At 43.6% G+C, this 23,437-nt stretch overlaps 1 protein-coding gene across 3 annotated transcripts in view; it reads right to left on the reverse strand.

The window, feature by feature from the left end:
* The window catches only part of ATXN1 (ataxin 1), a 1,009,465-nt gene that overhangs the window by 23,483 nt on the left and 962,545 nt on the right, over positions 1-23,437 (reverse strand). For all 3 annotated transcript variants that reach the window (XM_085607037.1, XM_085607038.1, XM_085607039.1), the window contains one exon: positions 10,767-12,799. In XM_085607037.1, the coding sequence (XP_085463163.1) occupies positions 10,767-12,623 (1,857 nt within the window). In that variant the 5' untranslated portion in view covers positions 12,624-12,799. The remainder of the gene's footprint in view (positions 1-10,766; positions 12,800-23,437) is intronic.

A 23,437-nucleotide genomic window follows, 5' to 3' on the forward strand; every position in this document is an offset into this window, starting at 1 on the left:
CTATGCTTGGAACACATGGTGCTCCAAGCCTCATTTTGAGCCCTGAGCCCCGCCCCCTGCAAAGCCTCCAAGTCATTTGCCCTCCATGTTTGTTTCTCTTCCTGTTTCGTTTGTGTGAGTTACTTTTATACTTCTAACTTATTGAATTCCTGTTCATAGAGTTTAAAGAAGGCTCTGGTCCCATGATTATAGTCTGTATATTTATTGCTTGCAGTTCATGGAGAAGTGTGGCTCAATGGTTAGAGCGGCAGACCTCGATGCAGAGCACTGGTCCGGGACCAGGGTTCGATTCCCGTCGCGGCAGGGTCTCGGGCTATAAATTCCGCGGACTGGATATTCTCGCCTCAGTGCCTATTCTAATCATGGGTCCCACGCTGCAACTCTGGGCAATAGCTTGCTTAATCTCCACAACGGCCCCCCGCGGCGGGATGCCTGGCTTTCACCTTGGGGATGCCCAGTACGGGTTATCTCACAGGGAAAAACCAGGACGGGTTCCCAAGGCAAGCGCCAAGATGCCCAAGGGTAAGTTGAGCGCTATATAAGAACACATAATAATAATAATAATAATAATAGCACTACATATTCTACTAGCTGTCCAACAGTCGCTTCAGAGCGCTTAATTTAAGTTTCGACGAAGGGCTCTATCACCTGAATGTGAAGAATTTTGGAAGACTATTATCGCACAAGCCCTCTTTTCACGGATAACTGAGTTATAAATGTACTATTTCAGAGTAAGAAGGTTTGTTAAAATTCAACTCCATTGGAGGTTGAAGACCGAAGTGACTCCTCCCTCTGAATCTCCCATCAATCATTAGTTTTAACTTCTCACGAAGGTCTTACCCGGCACGCGGGTTGCAGCTTAAATAGCTCAAATTTGTGACCTGTGTTTAGCGGCAGGAGATTAACATCAGGCTTAATGCTTAATAAAACAATGAATGTGGTAGGGCAGTTCCCGAATTGCACTTTGTCAATATAACATCCAAACAGTAGAAGGATACTCGACCCAAATGTAGGAATAAAAAGGACTGTACAGGCGGGGTAGGCGGAAGTCAGCAGGACTGCTTCACGACACGCACTCAGCAGCTGCGATTCTGCGAAGGTACGAGCGAAAAGCAAAAAAAAAAAAGTGGGAGGGGTGGGGGGAGTGCGACCGAGAGCAGAGACACGCAGCGTTTACCTTGCGGGAGCGAGCGCGATAATTGCTAACACATGGCGCCGCTGCTCACTCCCGCAAGGGAAACGCCAAACGTGAACGCGTTGCAATAGAAAGCAATGCAACATGTGCACGTTTTTGGCCAAAATGCTGATCGATTCCAAAAAGGTCCCGTCCTATGCAGTGCATTAGCGCTGCACAAGCAAGACCTAAAAACTGCTTTCTGAGCTTTTTTTACTTTCTGTAGCCGCAGAGAACAATGACATTTCAAAACACCCCAAAAAAAATCTTAACTTGCAAAACGGCGTCTCCTGTGTCTCTGTCTGTCCCTACTTACATGAAGGGAAAGGAAAATATTAAAAAAAGGCCAGAGAGAGCACCAGGGAAAGCTGAAAGAATAGAAGAGAGAAAAAGGATGTTGCGAAGAAACAGGTGAGATGCAGAAAGACAAAGGTGACTTCACCACTGGAAGCACTTTTCCAGTTCATCATCCACCAGAGAACTGCCATCTCCACTGAATCAGATGAGGAGCCCAGGTTAAGGTGCGGTTTCCAGTGACATTTTTCCTGCAAAGGACTAACCTTCAGAACTGCAGTTTCAGGCAGGAAAAAAAAAACAATGTAATCAATAAATTGTCATTGATACGCTGGCAGAAATATCCCAGCACAAGAAGGACATCGATAAGGAAAAGAAATGCCGCCCAATCTGCAATATATATATATATATCTATGTTTTTTACAGAGCTTTATATAGCGCGAACTTGACCCAAAGGTATCGGGTATCAGAGCGCTTTACATAGCACCAGTTGCGTTACATGAGAACACATTCATTTTTGTTAGGCATGGGGAGATTAAGTGATTTGCGCAGAATCACAGGATGTTCTGCGTCATTGCTGAGACTCAAACCCAGTTCCCCATATTCGAGGTTGATAGCCCTAGCCGTTAGGCCAACTCCTCTCCTCTCTCCTCAGTGCCTCCCGTCCTACATGGCAGGACGGGTGGCACTGGGCCGTATCAGATAAAGTGCACCCACCCTGCCACTGCATTGAACATCAAACATTTTTGCAGAAAATACTCGAGCCACACCAGTGGGAGCCAGCAGAGGAAACCTTCCGATTCCCCAATTGGCTTGGTGGTCTGTATGCTAGTTTAAATGAGTCTCTTCACCATAAGATGGGGAGGTGAAACTTGCTACTCATTTCTGCCACGGAAGCCTTCCCTGACAGATGGAAACATGCAGAGGTCAAACCCCTCCTCAAGAAACCCTCAGCAGACCCCAGTAAACTCAAGAACTACAGTCCCATCTTGCTGCTTCCCTTACCCGCTAAAGTCCTTAAGAAGGCCATCAACCGACAGCTCGCCAAACACCTGGAGAAAAAAACAACCTACTGGTCGCCTCCCAATCTGGATTCAGTGCCAACCACAGCACAAGATCACCCTGATCGCCACCATTGATGACATCAAAACACTCCTCGACCTAGGGGAACAGTGGCCCTCATCCTCCTCGACCTAGCATTATCAAACATGCACGATTCAATATAAGTTCCGTGCTTCAATATTAGGCTGCGCATTTAGTCAGTAAGCGATGCACTATGTGTGGCAGCGTCGTAGCTATATCCGACCCCGGCACATCAGGATGGCCGTTGTGAGTCTCATACAGCGCATCGCTTACTGACTAAATACGCAGCCTAATATTGAAGCACGGAACTTAGATTGAATCGTGCATGTTGATAATGCTAGGATAGAACCTCTTGTGGAATCCTTGTTTTTCCCAGCCGTATTGAGGCTGGGACAGAATTATAACCAGCCAGAAGGCTCATAAGATTGTGCCATATACATAAAGCCCTGAGGAAGTCACGGGTCTCTTGTCCCGATCGACGAAACAAGTGTTGGCTGGAGTTTCAACAAGAAAACATTAAAACTACTCATATCTGCCATACACCATTATAACAATCTAGATTTTGAAAGTGAAGGCCATCAAATGAGGAAGATGATGACATCCAAGGCAAGCTGAGTACAAGCTAGATTAATCCCGAAGTGGCACATGTTTGCACACTGACACGATGCCCATTTAGTGAAAAGGAAATACTAGCATAAATCGCAAAAGGAACAAGCGCAAATAATATATACTGTAATCTAGAAATAAGTTCCCTCCGCAAAATTCCAACAACAATGAAACCATGAGCATCTGTTAGCATGGATCTATTCCTGCCCTAAAGAAAAACTTTACAGAGAAATGCAAACCATATTGAACCTTGAGGTTGTACCATCATTGTTCAAGCATTCTCATGTGTAATGTCTCTACCAAAGCACGAGAACTGCCTTCCGTTTGGAGTTCTATCTCCTGGACGCCTCTTACCACTGGGAGTGTGCAAAGTAGCAATGGAAAGTTCTCCAGCATATTTCTTGCAGCTACCCAGAAGCAGCGGCTCGCATTATAGGGGGAAAGACTCAAATTTTGACTCAAATACAATAAAACAATTGCTGTCTTTATGAATGATCAAAGACAGTGAAGGAAGCCCCATAAATGGCCTCAATAGGGAAGTCAGGTTTTCAAATTCACATTAACAAATTAAACTTACCAAAAGTCAGTCAACATACATTTTACACCCAACTACTTCCAATGCAATGCTGTGCTTATCTGTCATACTTACAAGGCATCTTCATTATTCATAACTCCTAGCCATAAAGCATGGCAGTGACTTGCGCTGCCTTGCCTTACTCCATATTTGCAATGCTACGCACTCAAGGTGGGTCTGCGTGGCATAGTAAATCTCACTTAAGGGCTTGTGTTGCCCAGCAATGCAACACCTTGAAAAATCTGCCCCATGATATTTACTGTTCATTTACAAGAAAATGCATACACGAAAATGCAGATAATTCAGTTATTTAAGTGGCATTTTCCCGAGAGAGATAGCATACGATTTAGATTTAATTCTGCAAGGAACCGACACAAACAGAAATTTCTGTTTCAGCTGTTGGAAGTTGTTGCAGAAATCCTACGAGATAATGGCACGGCTTCTTTCCAAAGGGAATTATCAGATCCCGACTGTCTTAGGCTCACTTAACCCGTCTCACGAGGTGTGACGCTGCCTGCTAATTTTCACCTTCTCCTTTACAGAATGATTGTGAAAAAGAACAAAAACGGCTATACTTCTGCTCATAAAGCACATTTTTCAAACCACATTTCCCTTGCAACAATTGAAAGCAGCACTGTCATTTTGGGATGCAGAGGCTAAATCTCTAATCACTAATTCTATTGCCTTAATACTTTTTTTGCACAGGTAATGAGCACATTTAGGTCCTCTTTACAATGCCTGTTGGACTGGCTCCCGTGGTCCTGTCGGATACGGTCAGACCGCCGTGGTCTCATTGGAATCGGTCAGTCCGAACGCCGGATCATGATGCATGCATCGTCTAATCTGACCAACTGCTGAAAGACCGCCAACTCCGACAGCCTTTCTCCTACCGCTGAGATGGCGGCCGGAGAAAAGCAGCAGCCATAGAGCTGTACAGGGAGGTCGGACCACCGTTCGGATTAGGATGTGCATTTCTGATGAGCCGACTGTGGCGGTACGACCAGCTGCCTTGACTTGTCGGAAATTAAGGATTTGAAGTGCGTACTCACCCAAATCAACTTCTCCCCAACAGTCTCTGGTGTGGATCCCTTTTTTCCAGGTCCTCCATACACTGCGGCAGCTGAACCCCAAAGATTAAGACCCTGCGGGCGCCGGAATAGGTGGTCTGTATCCTTATTGATTGGACTGTCCACAGATCGCCAAACCTCAGCAATGGGGTACATGCAGCACATGGCACATATCACATGTTTCCTGTGAGTTTGTATGCACTTGCAGAGACATATTCGGGGATATGTGCACCGCCATAGATGAGACTGCCACAGTAGCAACAGTTGCATTGTAATACAGTGGGGGGAACTTTCCCGGCCTCGGCGATCAGAACCGGACCGCGGTCGCGGCGGTTGGACAGTCAGTCAGACCAGCATGGTAATGAGCCCCCAAGTTACAATAGGCAAGGAACGCGTTGCCTAAGACAAGGGCCCGAAAGCCATCATTGGAGGCCTGTTACTGAAGAATGTTTGTCTCCATTGGCTAAAAAGTCAAATTTCACATATTTATATTTTTATTACATGGCTGCCTAGTCAGTAACTGACAAATATGAAAGTTTCTGCAATTTCTTTACAAAGTTCTACACCGTTTTTTAACACTGGCACATTTTTTGAAAGTCCAGGAAATCAGTTCTGGATTTACATTTCCAGATTTTTTAAGTCTTCCACACTAAAAAGGAATGGGTTGACACAGAGATGGCCGTTTTCCAAGCGATAACGCAACAACAGTTAATACAAATTACTTTATGAGTTCACCGTTTACTGAAGGATAAAAGACCCATACCAGTAATAAATCATAGCAACGCCAGACATTTTCAGACTGCGAGCGTGCACAGGAATCTCACCTGACTCTCAGTGGCATATTCTCTTTGAAATGCCCTTACTGTGCATGGGGACTGTTTCTTCTATCCAAATGCAGATCACGTACACATGCACCTCTATATTATTTTTAACTGTGTATTCATCCCAATCAGATCTTGTCAGTGAGGTGCTCATCTAGTGACCAGTCTCGGATCATACTAGAAACTGATATATATTCATCCACTTCTAGATCTTTTTAGTTGCCACCCTTGCTAGAGTATCACAGAGGACATGCAGCTGTCCAAATTTTCCCATTGTAAAGGGTCTCCAATAACATTTTTCACGCACAACTCAGCATAGTTTAGTGTGGCTGTGAGTCAAATGAGGGTTGCTTGCCTTGTACCCATTTGTGTATACACCATCTAGTGATGTGTATTAGAATTTAGCTTCCAAGCAGTGCATGCTGTAGTGTAGTGTTTGCAGTGCTGCCTTTATTGGAAAGATTGACACTCACACAAAGAGATGGCCTGGGTGTGAGTGGTACAGGAGGCTACACCCTGGGGAGAGACACTACAAACATGATGCATTGAGGAAAGCAAATGGTAATTAAACCTGGTTTAGTGATGGCGCCCTCGGATGAATGTAGTAATCGAAAATCAAAGCTCAGTTTCTTTGATACGTAGACAAAAAACCGGAGACATCCAAACCTAATTTTTTATGGCGGTGCTAATAAAGACTTTTTGCTTTTACTAGCGTTTCTTGTATAATGTTCTTACTCATAGGGGCGTTTGGCTAGCCCTCTTCCTCCATTGATCGGTTATTGTGTTATTGTCATTTTTCTCTGCCACTGCAGCATACAGCATGGGGCAATGGCTCAGCCCACTTCAGCAATTGCCTAACTTTCCTGAGAGTGACGGCATTCTGCTCTTTCACAGGGAGAACACCCACATAAACACAAAGTAGTTCCCTTAAGTGCAACATAGGCATTTTCAGACCAAAAATACAATTTTTGTTTTAGATTAAAGAGAGCGTGGCAGCCTCCCCAACAATACAGTTAAAAAAAAAACCATGACAAAACAAACTAGGCATTGACATAGAGAACAGGGGTGGAAAGCAATCCCAGACCTATTGGCTTTGCCACTGTTTGTTATTTCAAGTGTTTATCACTGCTGATCAATGAAAGTTCCCTAAAACTTGCATATTATTGCCTTAAAATAATGGCACAATATAGGGCTATGTGGGACTCGCTGTAAGCTTGAAGCGCACCAGGCAGCAATTAAAATATTCTATGGGTGTGTAACGGTCATATGACCTCTCCCTCCTAGTAAAATGCGGAAAGGTGAAACTGCAGTAGTTAGGGCCAAATCAGTACAGAATCCAAACAATTTCTAAGATTAGCAATGCTCAGTGCCTTAGTCTCACAGATAATAGTAGATCTGCAGCCACACAGTGATGACCTCACAGGGGTGCAGATTTACACATTCAGGACTTCACAGAAGTTTTCAGTAGTAGCAGGATTCCAGGGGCACTGCAGGAAGACATCTGCGAATTCAATTTTCTATTGAAAAATATGCCTCTATTTTTTTACCCATAAGAAAATATGCCAAACAAATTCAATTGACCTTGCTATCCTTTTTGTCTTAAGGTGCAAAATGTTTTCCCTTTGAGAAATCTACACCCCACTGCATCTTATAGGGGTGTTCCCTTCCCACAATAGATAGGGAATTATCCTGTCCTTGACAGAAGTAAATCTATGCCCTTTTCCGGAGTGTGAATGATTTATGTGTATTAACAAATGTTTCCAGTTGTGAGTGTTCACAAACATCTAGGGCATTTCCCCTCCACACTCACCGGACTAGATTAATTCACATGGAAGCCTTGTGTGAGTAAATCCTTTTTGGGGTGCAGAGTCAACTTTCTTACGTGAAAAACGTGGCTTGCGCAACTAAAAATGGCTATTTCGTGTTTATGCTAAAGATACACTTGCAAACAGATTTGTGAATTGGACCATTAGTTGTTTAATTTAATAAATCAATAGGATGTTAACATAACGTAAATCCAAGGATCAAAATCTGGAAGTTGGTAATTTTTAGGAAGTGTAAATTCGCAATGCTCGCTAGTGATTTTGGAGTTAGGGTCCAGGAAAGGCGAAGACGCTTAAAATTTGAGACCTGCAACACCAGTTTTGTAGCTATTGAAATCTTGTTAATTTTGGGCCATAAAATTCTACACAGACATATTTTGTACAAGGGTACAGAGCAACGTGTACTTAAAACTATATTTTAAATTATGATATGCTAGTAACCCAAATAGTTTCTTTTCCTTATGATATTTGTTAGTTTGCTTTTTCTGCCTCGATAAGATGTTAGTATTCCAGATTCACCCGAAATTAAAAAATATTCAGATTTAGCTCTCCCTTATGTGCTTTAGCCTCTCACTCCTTGGAGTGCTTTGTAACAGGATGTTTTGGGAGGGAAGATAAGCCAGTGTCGGTATCAAAGTACAAATGCTCAATGAAATAAGCTGTGGGACAAATTAGCTTAAGCAATGCAATGCAGAAGGAACTCACATGAAGAGACACCACAGTTCTACCATGCCCATGTGTTAGTAAATGGGTCTATTTTCCGCTCGAGAACAGAGTAGTATATTCTGTATATTCACCTACTGATGGCCTCATTAATGGCATTTTGGCATAGGGCAGCGCAGCAAGGCACATTGCTGCACTATCTTACACCAAAGTAGAAGGGGAGGAAAGCATGGTACTTAAGCAATACGGTGCATTCCTGTCCTTTCTGAATGGGCTGGCACCGTTTTGGAAGCCTAGTGCCAACTCCATGGTGCAAGCGTGCCTCTGTTGCAGACAGGATGCCCCTTCCTGAACAAAAAACAATACTACGAGGCGTTTACATATTTCTCCTCATTACACCTCAACTCGGGAGGCGTACAGATTTGATGCTTCCCCAGGTTTACATCAATTTGTAAATCGTGGGTAGTATCAAATTCCATAGGTGTTGCGTGGGAAAACCCAAGGAAACGCCCTTGTAACGTCTCCCGGGTTGCGGAGTAAGGTGACGCCATTTGTGCTGCGTCGTATTACTCATGATCTATAAGGCAACTCAAAGACATCAGGGTGGCTTTATAAATCTTTATGAGAGCATTGTGTCACACATGAAACACTTTAAGAGGTGCAAAAGTGACGCAGGGCTCTCATAAATAAGCCCCTAGGTATATTGTCTAATCAACTAGATAAAAATTCATTTATACATCTCATACTTAGTTGCTATATATTTTTAAAAATGATCAATGGGTTAAACACTCACAGCTGAGGCGTTCATTTGACCTGCACGTTAAAGGCTCGAACACCAGAAAGGTTATCCAAGCCTTTAAGGGGAGGGGATGTGGTCCGTCGGCTGCGCTGCCGACTTTGGTGCTGGAAACCAGGGTTCGAGCCTCGGGATCGCGTCCACATCCTGTGATTCTGGGCAAATCACTTAATTTCCCCGTGCCTGAATGTGTAATGTAAATACGGTGCTCGTGTAAAGCACTCCAATACCTTCGGGTCGAGTTTGCGCTATATAAATATGCAACAAAAGCCTTTCAACTTTGGAAGCAATTTAAACAAAGCTAGACTCTGTAATACTGGTTATATATAGACATGAGCACATGTTTTCATTATGAAAAAGTGAATGGTTCCACAATGAGCAGATCATGAATTTTGTTTTAAGCTGGTATTTTTTCTCTCTTCTGAAAGCACAAAAGTCCAACCAACAACCCACTGGAGAGACATTCTAATCTCTTTGAGACGAGAACATAGACATCAAAGAATATTTGGTGGGAAGGTAGATGGAATGTATGTTCAAAAGGGGCCCACCTCCCCCGTAGCAATAAGGTGGATGTTGCAGGGGTGTGGGATTCAATGTCACATGGTGTCACAAATTACCAAGAAAATAAAACTGCACCTAAATACTTCAAGGAGATCATGGTATCCAAAATCACCACTGTCAGGTCGAATCTGAGAGCCAGAAAAGAAGACTGTGGGAATAAAAGGCACACCAGGAGCCAACATTGACAGAGCGTGCTATAGCGTACAATGATTGCTCATGCAACCCGCCATAGCCACTGCTCATCTCAAATTAAGAGGAATCTTAACTCATCCTTCAGCCTCCTGCTAAAAGAGTAAATGTACTACTTCATAGGGCAGAAAACACTATGTATTTGCACCTCCACCCTTCATTTGTGATTTCGATATATATTGTCCTCCTTTAGTCAGATCCCACATCAAAATGGTCATTTCTTTAGCCTGTTGGCAGTAACATGTTCGTTTATACTTCATAAAAACAAGCTGTTTCCTGCATGACAGTCACTACTGGGACAGCTATGCAAGGAAACACTGTGACAATGCCCTCATAAGCACAGTAGACCTGAATCAATTGAACAACTAAGCATTCTGACACAGACCTCAATATTAGGAGTATGAAGAAAAATCACAATTTCTAGTAAGCAAATAGTGTGTTTTGCACTTTGAGATACGCAGTCATCCAAGGGAGCTTGCATTACTAATTTTTACAGATAACCATGCACATGCATGCCTTCTATGCGAAGGTGAGCTGCTATCAGGAAAGACGTTCCGGCCTTGATCATGGAGGATTTGGTGTGACTTTTTCCCGAAAAATCAGGCATAACATGCAGATTGTGGGGTTTTCCACACAGAACTCAGCAGGTGTTTGTATGTGCCAGCTGTACATGGCATTTCCCCCCCATTACATTTCATCAGATTAAACCTGCTAAAGTATGGGGAAAATATAGTCCTGACACCTTAAGAATTTTTAAAGTGCTACCTTTGAGACCACTATGATGGTCCTATGATGAGCTCAAATTGTTATAGTACTTTGATAAACCACAGTCCTGGAGGTAGTGTGGCAAATATATACCACTAGAACAAAAAGGAGGTATTAAAAATAATACTATTTTTTTTCACTCATCTTCCACAGCCACATAGAGGAATTTTTTGTTTTCTTTCAACTTTTTTTCCAAAAGTGGAAAGTATTACATTTGTGAGTATGACTTTCCTTGTGGGTCAACAGTTGTCAGACAGCTGCTTAACATGGAATAAAACAACACACACAGTGTTGAGCACACACACATTATTGCTCCATCAGCATCCAGAAGTAACCCACGGCTTGCTTACCTGTGCTCGGTGTTCTCCAACCGCAAATTGTATCAGGGCAATGCCTGGAGTATGGCTGTCATCAATCCTCTCCACTGTGCTGGAGTCAATTTTAAGTTCATTGCTAATTTCTGCACTGAGTATGAAGTCCTCAGTTTTTAGGTCTTCTACTTTTTTCAGGTCTCCATTGGCCAGCTGAATGATTGATCCCTTCATGAAGTAAGGGGGCAGTGTAGGAGACGCTGCGGTAGGAGACACCACAGGCTGTACCACAGGAAGGTGGATCTGGGCTTGCACCACTGCTGCCTGATAGGCGGTTTGAGCTGGCAAAGGTTCAGCGCTGAAGTTTTCATTTTTTGGAATGGCTGTAGTGACAAATGTGTGAGGCACAGCCGCAAACTGAGGAGATGAAGTAACTATAGTAGGTGCTGATGAGTCTATATCGGCATTGCCCACGGGTATGAGCACTGGCTGGGTTCCTGGAATCACGAGGTGTGGTGGCAGGCCTCCAGGGTATCCAGGCATGTGCTGATGACTGCTAAAGTAGCCAATTAATGGTTGATGTGTACCCGCATAGAAAGCAGTAGCAGGCAACCCAACCGAAAGATGCTCTGCTGCACTGTGTGTGGTCTGAATGACCGTGTGAGGGGAAAGAGTGGCCACAGCTTTCACAGCCTCATGGCTTAAAGTCTGCTGTGGTGATAATGCATATGAGCGGTGGACTGATTTTCCTAAATGGAGGTTTCCCTTGTTACGGACTCCTGAAGATGACGCTTCTCTGTTAGTGGTGTGGTGGGCTTCTATTTCAGCTGTGGGAGGGTTGCTGTTTGGTGCAACCATCATTGAGGTTCGGCCACTTGAGGAATCCCGTACATGGTACTCTGTGCGATTAGGGTGGACCACCACATGCCTGGACTCGTAATGCTGGGAAGTAGATTTGTTATTGCCTGATTTGAGAAGATGGTGGTCCGTGGAGGGTGACGTGCCATATCTCCTGCTCTTTTCGATCTCTCCATTTAAAATCTCCTTTGCCTGTGCTGCCTGCAGCCTGAAGTTCTCTGCCTTTTTTGCATTGTCCCGTGTGATGAAATGGCCACCAGAGTCTGCATACTGCACTACCACTTGAGATGGTGGGCACAGGGTGAGTGGAATTCCTTGTGTATGAGGATGCAAATGTACAGGGATGCTTGGAGGAGAGAGGGTCCTGCTTGCGCAATGTGGCGAGTTAGAAACATGGATATATTGGTTTGCCTGGGTATGAGGAGGTGATGAGGATGAGATTAATCCTGATGTTCTCACTAAGTGCTGCTCAACCTTGTGCCCCATCGAACTAGATGTACTTGTGCTTCCCCGAAGAGAAGAATACGTTTCCAGCTGAGCGCGATGGGATGGAGTGCTTACTGCAGAACCTATGGAGGTCACAGTACCCGTTGCACAGCTAGATGTTGGGGATATCAGCTGCGGTGGGATGAGCCCTGCATACTGTGCACTGTACTGGGGGCTAACAAAATGATAGGCCTGCTGCAAGTGGCTGTACTGCATGCTCGTAACTGGTATCCCAGTCTGCGACAGCGTAGAAGGGTACTCTGTTGTTGCCAAGATAGACTTTGGAGCACAAGAGGAGGAATAGTCCATGACAGTAGATGATGACTTATGTAAACCAGTACCCTGCTGTGAACCAGCGTCTGCGGCTCCATGCTGTCGTCCAGCCATGCCGCACTGACTGCTGGGTGTGCCAGGGCGCCATGTTGAGCTCTCTGCCCTGTGATTTTCATTGGCCGATCCCACTGCCTTCTCTTCAGTCGGCCGACTCGTGGCAGGAAGCTCACGCTTTTTGGGTGGCAAGCATTCATTACTCCTTTCGTGGCTGGATTTCATTTTTTACTTCACAGCCGCCACTGCTGCACCACCGCCACTGCTCGTTCACTGTCTGGCTAGTACTGGCTTTACTCTGCAAGATGGGAAGTCGCATTTGATTCCAGAGGGGATCCAAAGACTTCATGAGGAATCATCTCCCCACGTGGAGTACAATTCTCCCACAATTGTTGCAGATTCTAAATCCAGGAAAAGAAAAAAAGAAAACAAAACATCAGCAAAGATAAAAAGAAGAAAACGTGATTGACAGTCATTTGCTGCTTCTTACACTGCAAACACATTTCACAATAAAAGCGGCTTAGTCATAGTCCTTTGTTATTTAATACATACATCGTTAACATCGAGAAAGTATAACAAGCTTTGTCTTAACCAGTTATCAAAACTTTTATCTTCCACAACATTATTTCACTTCGTTTTATTTACAAATAGGTGTATCTTTTTTTCTCATAATTACTGAACAGGACTTAAGACACACGTGACAAAAATGAAGAAGTAGCATTTCAAAGAATATATTCTAGGGACTACTATCGCTGTAACAAATCACAACAATAATTTCCATACCTAATTTCTTTTTAAGCACAGCCTGAAAATAAAGTTCGATTCCTTTGTTTGGAAGGGGACATACATTTATCTTTTTCATTTCAAGGTCAGAAACAAAGTGGAGATTTTTACTGTCTGGTCAGCAACCTAATAAAGCCAACTTTGGTCTTTGATTAGGTTAGTGATGTGTACAGCCTTCTGTTGAACAGTGGCATGGCCTTGGCTTGTTGGCAATCAGCCAGGTCGCCTTTCCTACATTATGAGGTTTCCATCGTAGACCAGAGCATGAGCCGTGGTGAGATTGTTTGGTTTTAAGTTCTAACCAGATTAACTAGGGCAGTATAGAAAGACAGGTAGATAGGAAGATGGACACATAGACAGACTGATACATGTGATGAAGTTCTGTGTTGGCTTCAGCCTGAGCCAAGGGTATCCTCAGTCTGATGAGGCCTAGGAGGGGACCTTGACGAGTCGCAGGACCTGGGCCTTGGTGCACTTTAATGTAGGTGGCTTGCTGTGGAAGGTAGATCCCAAATGTGAACAACCAGATCAAATGAGGCTAGAAAACAAATGCTTAACTATTTTAAGCCCCAAAATGGAACTTGGGCCAAGTGGGAAAATGCTTTAGCAATGGAGAATGATGACAATCTATAGCTCACTCTTGAGTAGGAAGCACTGGGCGCCATTACTGCCATGCATGCCGAACTGGTAGAAAAGACCATAAAATACTGAGAAAGCGATGGAAAAAAAATTGAGGTTCTAAATAGCAGACTAAATACAATTGAAAAAGAGCAAGAATCTGTGAAGAAGAGCCTGCACTCCCAGGAAGAACAGGTGGACACCTCATCTAATGCTGTGACTTGGAGTTCTTTAAGATTAAAAGAGATTGATAGATTACAATGTTGGACGCAACGATTGAGTGCCTAGACAGCCTCTGTAGAGGGACACGGCTGAGAATACTTGGGGTTCCATCTTCGATCCCGGTGGATAAACTGAAAGAAACCTATGTGTTGTGGTGAGTGAGGTGCTGGAGATGCATATGGAAGTGCTGTATTCACAAGTGGGGGAATGTATAGGCTACCCTAGAAGAAACAGAAGAACAGTGTGGATCCTGGCGGCACAGTGGTGGTCACCCTGGCAACTGCAGAGTTGAGGAACAGAATGGCACGAGCTGCCATAAAAATCAACAAAGTTATGTTGGATTTAGACAGGCTTCTTGCCTTTCCACATATAGGTCCATAAACACTCTTCCGTAAAAAGGCACTTTTGGAGATAAAGAAAAGCCTGGAGGAAAGGGGCATGGCAGAGGACATACTGTTTTTGTGTAGACAAACAGATTGGTTATTACAAATTGAGTTTTCCCCTTTGATACCCCTCGTGTGGCCTTTCACCCGACTGTTTGTGTTTGGTGGCGGTCATTATATATATTAACTCTGGACAGAACCCTCTGAAACCTTACTGTCCTATAGTATGGCTGTCTTTTCCTGTGACTAACAATAGAATATTTGAACCTAAAACAAAGAAAGCAGCAGATAGCAGAGCCATAGGGAGAGCCACGGAAGCCTAAGGCATATGTAAAAGCACAATGACAGCAGCAGGAGGTCCAAGAGCGGAGACACAGGAAGACCAGCAGAAGCCTGACCTACAAAGAGGGGGGATGCTCACACCAGAGGAAGAAGTGACTGACGTGTCTTCTTCCCACAGAATTAAAATAAAAAAGAAACGCTACCATGTACGATGTGAACTACAAGCCTGAAATGTAGCCCTCTGTGTTTGTTTTAAGAGCAGCAGAGCAAACTAAAGCACCGCTCACAGACAAAGGCAGCCAAGCAAAATGTTGTTTGTCACGCACTCCCGTAAACCCCTCTGTGACTTCACAGAGAAAGAATGCACAATTCACTCTCGCGACCCGACCCGAGGCAGCGCTTTATGATTCCCATGTGCTCGTCACTCATCTTCCTCCCACTACACGCCCGGCGACAGCGACTACGACAGGATAACAGCATCCAGCACTCTGTTCAGTCACGACTGACACCGAAACACTTCTAGACCACACTGCAATTCAACACTTTACCAAGCATCTTCCCCCCACTACACGCCCGGCGACAGCGACTACGACAGGATAACAGCATCCAGCACTCTGTTCAGTCACGACTGACACCGAAACACTTCTAGACCACACTGCAATTCAACACTTTACCAAGCAAGCATTACTGCGCCTCTTTAGGGGCATAACACAAGAGGCACTATAGATCTGGAAATACAATACAGCATAATGTGCCCCAGGGATAGGCAGCCTCCTCTCCCCCACAGAAAATATGAATATGGGGGCAGCTGGAAAATGGACTGCACTGATCCGGTCCTCGTGTTTTATATCTGTATGTGGTCTTCTTTGTATTTTGCACCCAGCATCGTTTTTTTTCCAGCCAGATAGCGAGTCAATGCATATACCGACAAAACATTTATTTAGGTTGGTCTCAACGTATGACATTCGGGTGTACTAGTTTTAGTAGGGATGCAAAAAGATAACATGGCATAAGATAGACCAGCAAAGGGAAAAGTTACAAGAAAAGGGGATTCATCTGACAGAAATGTGTGCATCTCTCTTTATGTGTGTAGTGATGCTCGGAGCGGGGCGAACAGGCGGTAACTCTAGCTGAGGCCAAACCACTGACCGGCCATATACACGATTTGTCAACCTCAAATGATTTTTGACTATGCGAGAGGGAGAGGGCAGATGGGCACTGCCCTCATGAGGGCGAGTGCCTTATGCCAAGCGTGGGGAAGTGAGGAAACGCGGTTAAATCAAGAGTAGGCTTTTCAGCATATTTACAGGCACTAGTTAGTAGCTACAGAGATGTTATTAAAAAGAGTTAAGTTACTTAAGACAATGGGGTTCTCAGAGGTCACCCACGATCTCGGTATGGAAGGAGAATATGGACTGGTGCATGTTTAGAGAAAAGACGGTGTATGTGGCGAGAGGCAAGCCCCGGAAATGGTCTAAGGTGTGGGGTGCGTGGAATTATTATCGCGGAGACATCTGCGCCCCTCCTCTCGCGATAGTATCGGATGCTCCTTTGTCCCCCTAGCTGAACATTCCTAATTTGTTATGTCTTGGGTATGTTACAGTTTGACTTTTTCTCCACTCCCGGGGCCCCCCCCCTCCTATGTCGCATACCATTCATGATTACTATATGGGGGGGACTTTCTTACCCCGGGGCGCACGTCCTGATACTTATAATTTTTATTGCCTTGTTTGTGTGAACTGTTTATAAGTTTTAAATAAAAAATTGAAACTGTTTCGATATTGGTATTCGAATACAACTGCAGCCTTCTCTTAGAGTGCGGACGGGCTAACGGGATCCTTTGATTGACATGTCTGTATATCGATGAACTAACTCTTCTTGTACTACTTAGCGGCCGGCCCAAGTGGTTGTAGGCCCATGTCTGTAACTCTTTGAAGTCAAATAAAGGTTTCCTCTTTAAAAACAAAAAAACAAAAAAAAAAAATTACTTAAGACAGCACTGATTCAAGTCGATGTTGTGGAGGGATTTGTAGGCATTGAGAGTGCCAGAAAGTCTGCACTGAGGGCACATTTGGTGAACCTGCGCATAGTCCAGCTCAAACCAGTTCTGGTAGCCATTTGCTCCTGCTCTGGCACGAAACTGGACATAGGAAATGGGTGTAGCCACCCCTCTGTCCTGCCCCTCCTCTAGGAGGGTCCACAGAATGTTCCCGACCCCTTCCCATGGATATACAGCGGGTTACCTGACTACAGGACTTTAGATTTTACCTGGACAAGATTCTGCTAAGAAGAAACCAAGTACTTCGACTGTCTGCACGATGCTGGACGACTTAAGAATCTCCCTTGGAGTAAAGGAGTTACTCCCCTGCAAAAGCAGGCACCTAAACGCATCTGACCAGTTTGCTTCTCCCAAGCTCCTGAGGACTCTGAAGACTTCAGCAACACAGCAGGTGGTTTCCGAAAGTCCCTGAGGTTGATCTGCCCTCTCAGCGATTCTGAGACCAGTATCTCTCGTGGGGACCGTGCCACCTGAACCCCTGTGCAACGCGTACATTTGCAGTTGCAAAGGCTTAGTGATGATTCCCAAGCTTGTGCATTGGACTCCGTGTAGTCCTGACCCTGAGCAGTATTTGCACTGAAGATTTCCAGCCTCCACATCACGAGTGTCCTGTGGGCTGGTACTCTGCAAACTTGCTTGAGGTCTCCTCGCAATTCCTGGTCCGTTGGCCTGTGGGTCCAGGCGAGGGTCACCTTGTTTGTTCTTGGGCTTTCCTAGTTGCTCCAGATGTACCCTGACTCTCCATTGGTTGGAGCATCCCCTGGACCTTGCTGGTCCTCACCGTAACCTGTTTCCTCTGACCGCTTGGGTTGCATTTGCCAAGGCTTGTTTGTGCTCCAGCGGACATCAACCCCTCAGCTCTCGACATCCTTCGTGGGACAGCTCACCTCCAGACTCTGGTCATCCTCAACGTCCCCTAATCCCCGTGGCTGCAGAGTCAAGCAACCCTTCTTCACTCCTGAAGCACTCGACATCGGTGGGCATTCGACTACCGAGCCCCTGGTCACATGAAGTGACCCAGACTCTGTCCCCTCTGCTTTCAGGTTCTTGTCACCTCAAATCCAGGCTTGGATTCCGCCGGACATTCTTCGCCCTCCTGGCTGCAGGACTTCTTTGCAGCTCTCCACTGAAAACGACGAAGGTTTCCGACACCACTTGACCCCTATGCACACCCGGCTCCTCTGGGATAGGTAACACGGGTACTTCGGTACTCACTGGGGGGTTGGCCTTAGAACCTCCTATGGTCCAAAGGATTTGCACGAAGCCCTATTAGAAGTGACCTTAACTTGTAATTTTCCAACTGAGACTTCCCCATAGAGTTGTAGGGAGCCTGCGTCTGTGTTTCCTCACTGCACCCATCCTCCGTGGGCTCCCTGTGTCACTCCTCTGGGTGGTTCCTTGGGGTCCCAGCGATTCTACGTGCTCTAGGCACTGTGTCTAGTTAAATCGTTGTTGTTATACCATTTTGTCAGTATATGGTTCGGTCTCCCCCTGGAGCCCGCTGCGTATTTTGCTATTTACAAATGTTCTATTGACTTAGTATTGTGTGCTTTGTGCCCTAGTCTCATGTAGAGACTAGTAGAGAGTGTTATATTAATACATACATATTTTTATATAAAAACTGTGTGGTTCTCCTTTCATTTAGTCATTTGGGAGGTGATATTCTGGTAAAACAAGCTGCTTTACATTCCTTCAAGATTAAGCCCGAAGGCTGCTCTCCATAGCTACCACTAGGATAGCTTTCAATAAGGTTATCTTTGACCTCATACATCATAAGGGTCGTGTGGACTGGTACAAGGTGCCCACTTTAATTAGTGGACAGCATATACTAGGACACCTTCTCACATTCTTGATTTTAACTCACCCCTGGAGAATAGATGCAGTACTTGTGCCCTTCCATTTAGCGGTAATGGTGGCTTTTTAGGGGTTTTAGGGTTCAGGGATGGGTGGCGTTTAGAGGTAGTGAGAGTTTTTGAGGAACAGGCATGGGTGGAGCTTAGGGTGGTGAGGGGGGTCTTAGGGTTCATGAATAAGATGAGTAGAGTTTGGGGTTGTGAGAGGTTTTTAGGGTTCAGGGATGGGTGGCGTGTAGGGGTGTTGAGGTTTTACAGATGGGTGGAGTTTAGGGCTGGTGAGTGTTTTTAAGGTTCAGTGATGGGTAGAGTTTAGGGATGGAGAAGAGTTTTTAGTGTTCGGGAATTGGGTGAAGTAAACTTCACCCATTCCCGAACAAAACAACTTTTAGGGTGGTGTGGGGTTTTATGGTTCAGGGATAGGTGTTGTTTATATGTAGGAAGTGTTTTTAGGGTTCAGGGAGCAGGAATTATGGGGAGGTGAGGAATTGTAGGGGTCATGAATGGGTGATTTTCACAGGTGGTGAGAGTTTTTTTAGGGTTCACGGATTAGTGGAATTTTAAGGGATCAGGGATGGGTGGGATGCAGGCGTAGAAAAGGGGTTTTAGGGTTCAGAAATGGGTGGAGTTTAGCGGTAGTGAGAAGGTTTTAGGTTAGAGTTTAGGAGTAAAGACTGCTTTAAGGGTTTAGAGACGGGTGGAGCTTAGGGGTCAGAGATAGGTGAAGTTTATGCATGGGGAGGCACTTTCATGAGGCAGAGATGGATGGTGTTTAGGGGTGGAAAGAGATCTGAGAAATAAAAGCATCCAAAGTACTGCTTGACAATGTAAAGGATATAACTTTAAAATATTATCTCCTGATGAAAAAGATTGAAAGAAATACCTTTGGGAAAAAACATTCTGAAAGTAAGACCTGCAAACATTTAACTTACACCTTAAAAATAAGTATGCAGAAGCCAATTTCGACTTTATATGAATTGGTTTCTATCTAATGGTAAATACCAGTCATCCTTAAAATTTCTATGAAAAAATTTAGATGAAAAGGTTTCTCAGTAATGGTAATTCCAGGAAATTGTTTTCAGATGAAATAACATACAACCGAATTATAACCTCATTCTTGGAGGTGCAGGAAAGGAAAATGAGTTTGTGTTTAACAAATCTATTCTTTAGGAAGAAGCTTAGTAAAACACAAGTATAGGTAGAGCTGAATTATTTGTGGAATACTCAGAAACTAAGTTTTACTCCAGAGACTGTTATGAGAGTCTCAACATAATATATCCTAAAAAAGTGTGAACGTCTGGTACGGTCGATTCTATTATAGATTGACTTTCAGATTTGACACGTTTCTCAAACATCAGAGGAGGTTGATACATTTTCAGAAGTATAAAAGGCTGTGTTCTTTTAATTAGCTGTTTGTATCTTACACCTTTTTTTTGCACTGCCCTCGGTTTATGAGTCATATATATATATTTAAAGTGGAAGAATACGATGTTTATTATTCTTGAGAGTTAAAAAGTAATGTTTCAGTTTATGTATATGAAAACTGTTTGGCTGTAATTGCTGTTTAATACAAAGATACACAGTGACTCCACTGAAATATGTGACTTAATGCTTGTTGATTTATTTGTGTAATGATTACAGATCTGAAATACTACAAAATTGTTTCACTCAAAAAATGCTCTCTCTTCATACAATGAAGCCGAGTTCCTACCATCAAATAACACATGATATTTTTGAGATACCTGTCAAAGCTACAGCACCTCGTGAATGGTGTACTGAAAAATGGTTGACAATTCCCACATAGAGCCACTCTTCCAGAAGGAGGTTGTGCTGATAACCCTGTATTTTGCAGCTGCATATTTCATCACAAAAAAGGTTTCGAACAGAGCACAGTCATGGCCGCAAACCCACAATTTGAAGGCAATTGAGTAAGTCACGTAGACCAAAACGTACAACCGAATTCTTTGAAATAAGAGCCCAATTTTATGCATGTGAAAGCTGACAAAAAGTTAACTTTCTTTAAAAACAATAACTTAAGCAAAGAACACAAGTATGGAGATATTCAATGTTTTTTCTTCGGCTGATGTCATTATATGGACCAAAGGACCTGTAATATATTTAGTATATTACATGTCCTGTGGTCCATATAATGACATCAGCCAAGAATGTATTACGCATAATTCACAATATCTTTCTCATGAATGTCGTGTAGGAATAGGATTGCAAATAATCTATCATTGACTCTGAAGAAGACATAACCACAGTGGGGGGACGGGATAGCACTAATGTGGCCACTATACAGGACAAAGAGACTAAAGTCACCAATTCCCCTTATAAGAAATAATAACTAACATTATGGAAGCAATTACTGCTAAGCTGAACTGTGCATGGTTCCTCGTGTTCACCTCTTATCACAAACACAATGAACAGCGATCATGGATGATTACTTGAAGCAATCTCAAATGTATTCATTACTCAAAAGAGAAACCGTGATCCGTAAGAACCAGTAAATTTTACCACCACCTCCATATCACCCTGTTGGCCAAGACACTCCAAAAGGTGGTCGCCTTTAGGATCTGTGTGGGACTTTATATATAATACCCAGGACTTTAAGTGGGATGAAAAAACTGGGGGGTCTCTCAAAGGGGCGTAGTCTATGTAGTTAAGGGTGTGGCTTAAAAACCTGTAAGCTAAAAATCTGTGTTTAGCACAGTGTGCCGCCCGACTTGTATTTTGCTGTTCCTGTCATTGCGTCCAGATATATGATACAAGTCACATCATACCTACAAGTCAGGACTATTGGCTCTGTCAATGGTTGCTAGTTGCATAAGATAAATAAGCAGCAACTATGGCTTGTATATAATATTGAAAAAACTTTCACTTAAAGCCCTGGTGACACCAGGACAATGTTGCTGCTCCTGAGTTTCAAAAAGAGAAGGGAAATCCAGAGAGAAAGTGACTCTCTTTAAAGGATTTCCCTTCCTCTACAACGCTCACCACGTACACATCGACGTGCCTAATGTCACTGCAGTCCGGAAAACAAACGGGACCGCCAGTGCCAGGGCACAAAACAGAGCCCGACAGAGATCCGTTTCGAGGCCCCCATAAAAAAACACTGCCGGTGCTCAGACCCGGTGAGACCCGGCCCACTTAAAGCCCTGATAATACCTATGTCCACAACACCCCAATAGTCATTACAGCCCCAGGGAGATCAGGGTATGGAAACCTCGACTCAGAACAAAAAGCTTCTTAGCCACAAAATAACATGGGAGGCATAACAAACTTGAATTAGACAGAGAGGAAATGGAGCTCATGCTGACAGATAATCTACATATTATCTCATATTGCCAAGAATTTTTCCATCACTTAACACCCGTCACCAGTCCGAACATTGTAGATCCCCTTGCAGTGACCTTTGGTCAGACTTTCAGTGGAGAAGTTCAAACTCTACCAAGGTCCAACCTTCTTCTAATGAGAGAAAGCAATTGTACAAGAAATTCTTAGTTGTGCTTAGACTGTTACAACGGGTTCTTTTAGGCCATATCAAAACAGATAACATAGATGCTAATTAAACAAACGCAATGGCTGTGACATACATTCACGAATTTCTAACCACCATATCAGATTTCGCATTGTCTTAAATCCTAGGTCTAGTGGCCTTCACCACCACAAATACAATTCAATGGTATGTTTAATAAAGGCCTCTAAAATATGTTTCAGGACCAATTAATGGATCAACAAGGTACAAAGATAGGAGCAGAAGACAGGGCATTCTCACCACAAGGTGCCAGGATGTAAAATGATTTACCTACAGAAATTAGCAAAGAAAAAGCAAATTCCAAAATTCTGCAGAAAGTTTAAAACACCCCTTTTCTAGAATTTAAGGACTTGCACCTTTTTCACCAGTTGAGTGTCCACGAGGACTTGTTACCACCAAAGCTTCACTACAAATCTTTAAGCTAAACTAAACTACACACACAAATGCTTTAATAGGGAATATGATTGTGGTGTTCTGAGCAATATTAACTTATAAATTCACTGTTATTGTGTTCCGTCCTACTGTAAAGAAGATGGAATTCAGCAATTGATAAAGAAATATTATAACAACATATTCTGATTGGCAGTTGGCTTTGACAACGCATGGAAAGTATGCAACACAGTTCATGAAAGCTTCTCAAAATTTCACACTACTTTCATAATCAAGACTTTCAAATAGCTATTGTTTTCCAAACAGTTTCACAGAATGTGCCAAAAGTGGGACGCAAGCTTCTAGTGTACGTAGGCCGTACTTGTGAATAAAAACATAATTTAGATAAAAACAATTCAAGACCAGGGAACAAATCCTAAAAAAAGAAATGGGGGGACTAAACAAGTTAGGCATTATGTAAGTGGCATCATGGTACGTAATATCACAGAGCTTGACACCATAGCGTGTGGCATTGCATGTGGCATCACAGGTAGTGACATCACAGTAAGCGGCATTACAAACTATGACATTATAAGTAACATCAGATTTTAAGACCTCACACCTATGTTTATCAAGTCTATTATGAGTATATTTAGGTGTATTACAAAATTTAACAAATGAGATTCTGCGTCGGGTTGTGTCAAAAAAAGTGACACAACTCTGACATATTATTTAGGCCTCAGACTATACATTTATTTTTTTATAAACTGCCACAAAGAAATTGGCAACAAGGAGAAACATGACAGTAAATGTGTTCTGCTCAACTGGTTGCGAAGTCTGCATTTTAAAATATCTTATGGGGGTAATGCACCTGCTGCTGAGATCTTTGTGTGCCCAGCTAGCCTCAGGGAATAATAATAATGGTAACATAA

Source organism: Triturus cristatus, chromosome 5_2 (genome assembly GCF_964204655.1).
Source record: "Triturus cristatus chromosome 5_2, aTriCri1.1, whole genome shotgun sequence".
Lineage (NCBI taxonomy): Eukaryota > Metazoa > Chordata > Amphibia > Caudata > Salamandridae > Triturus > Triturus cristatus.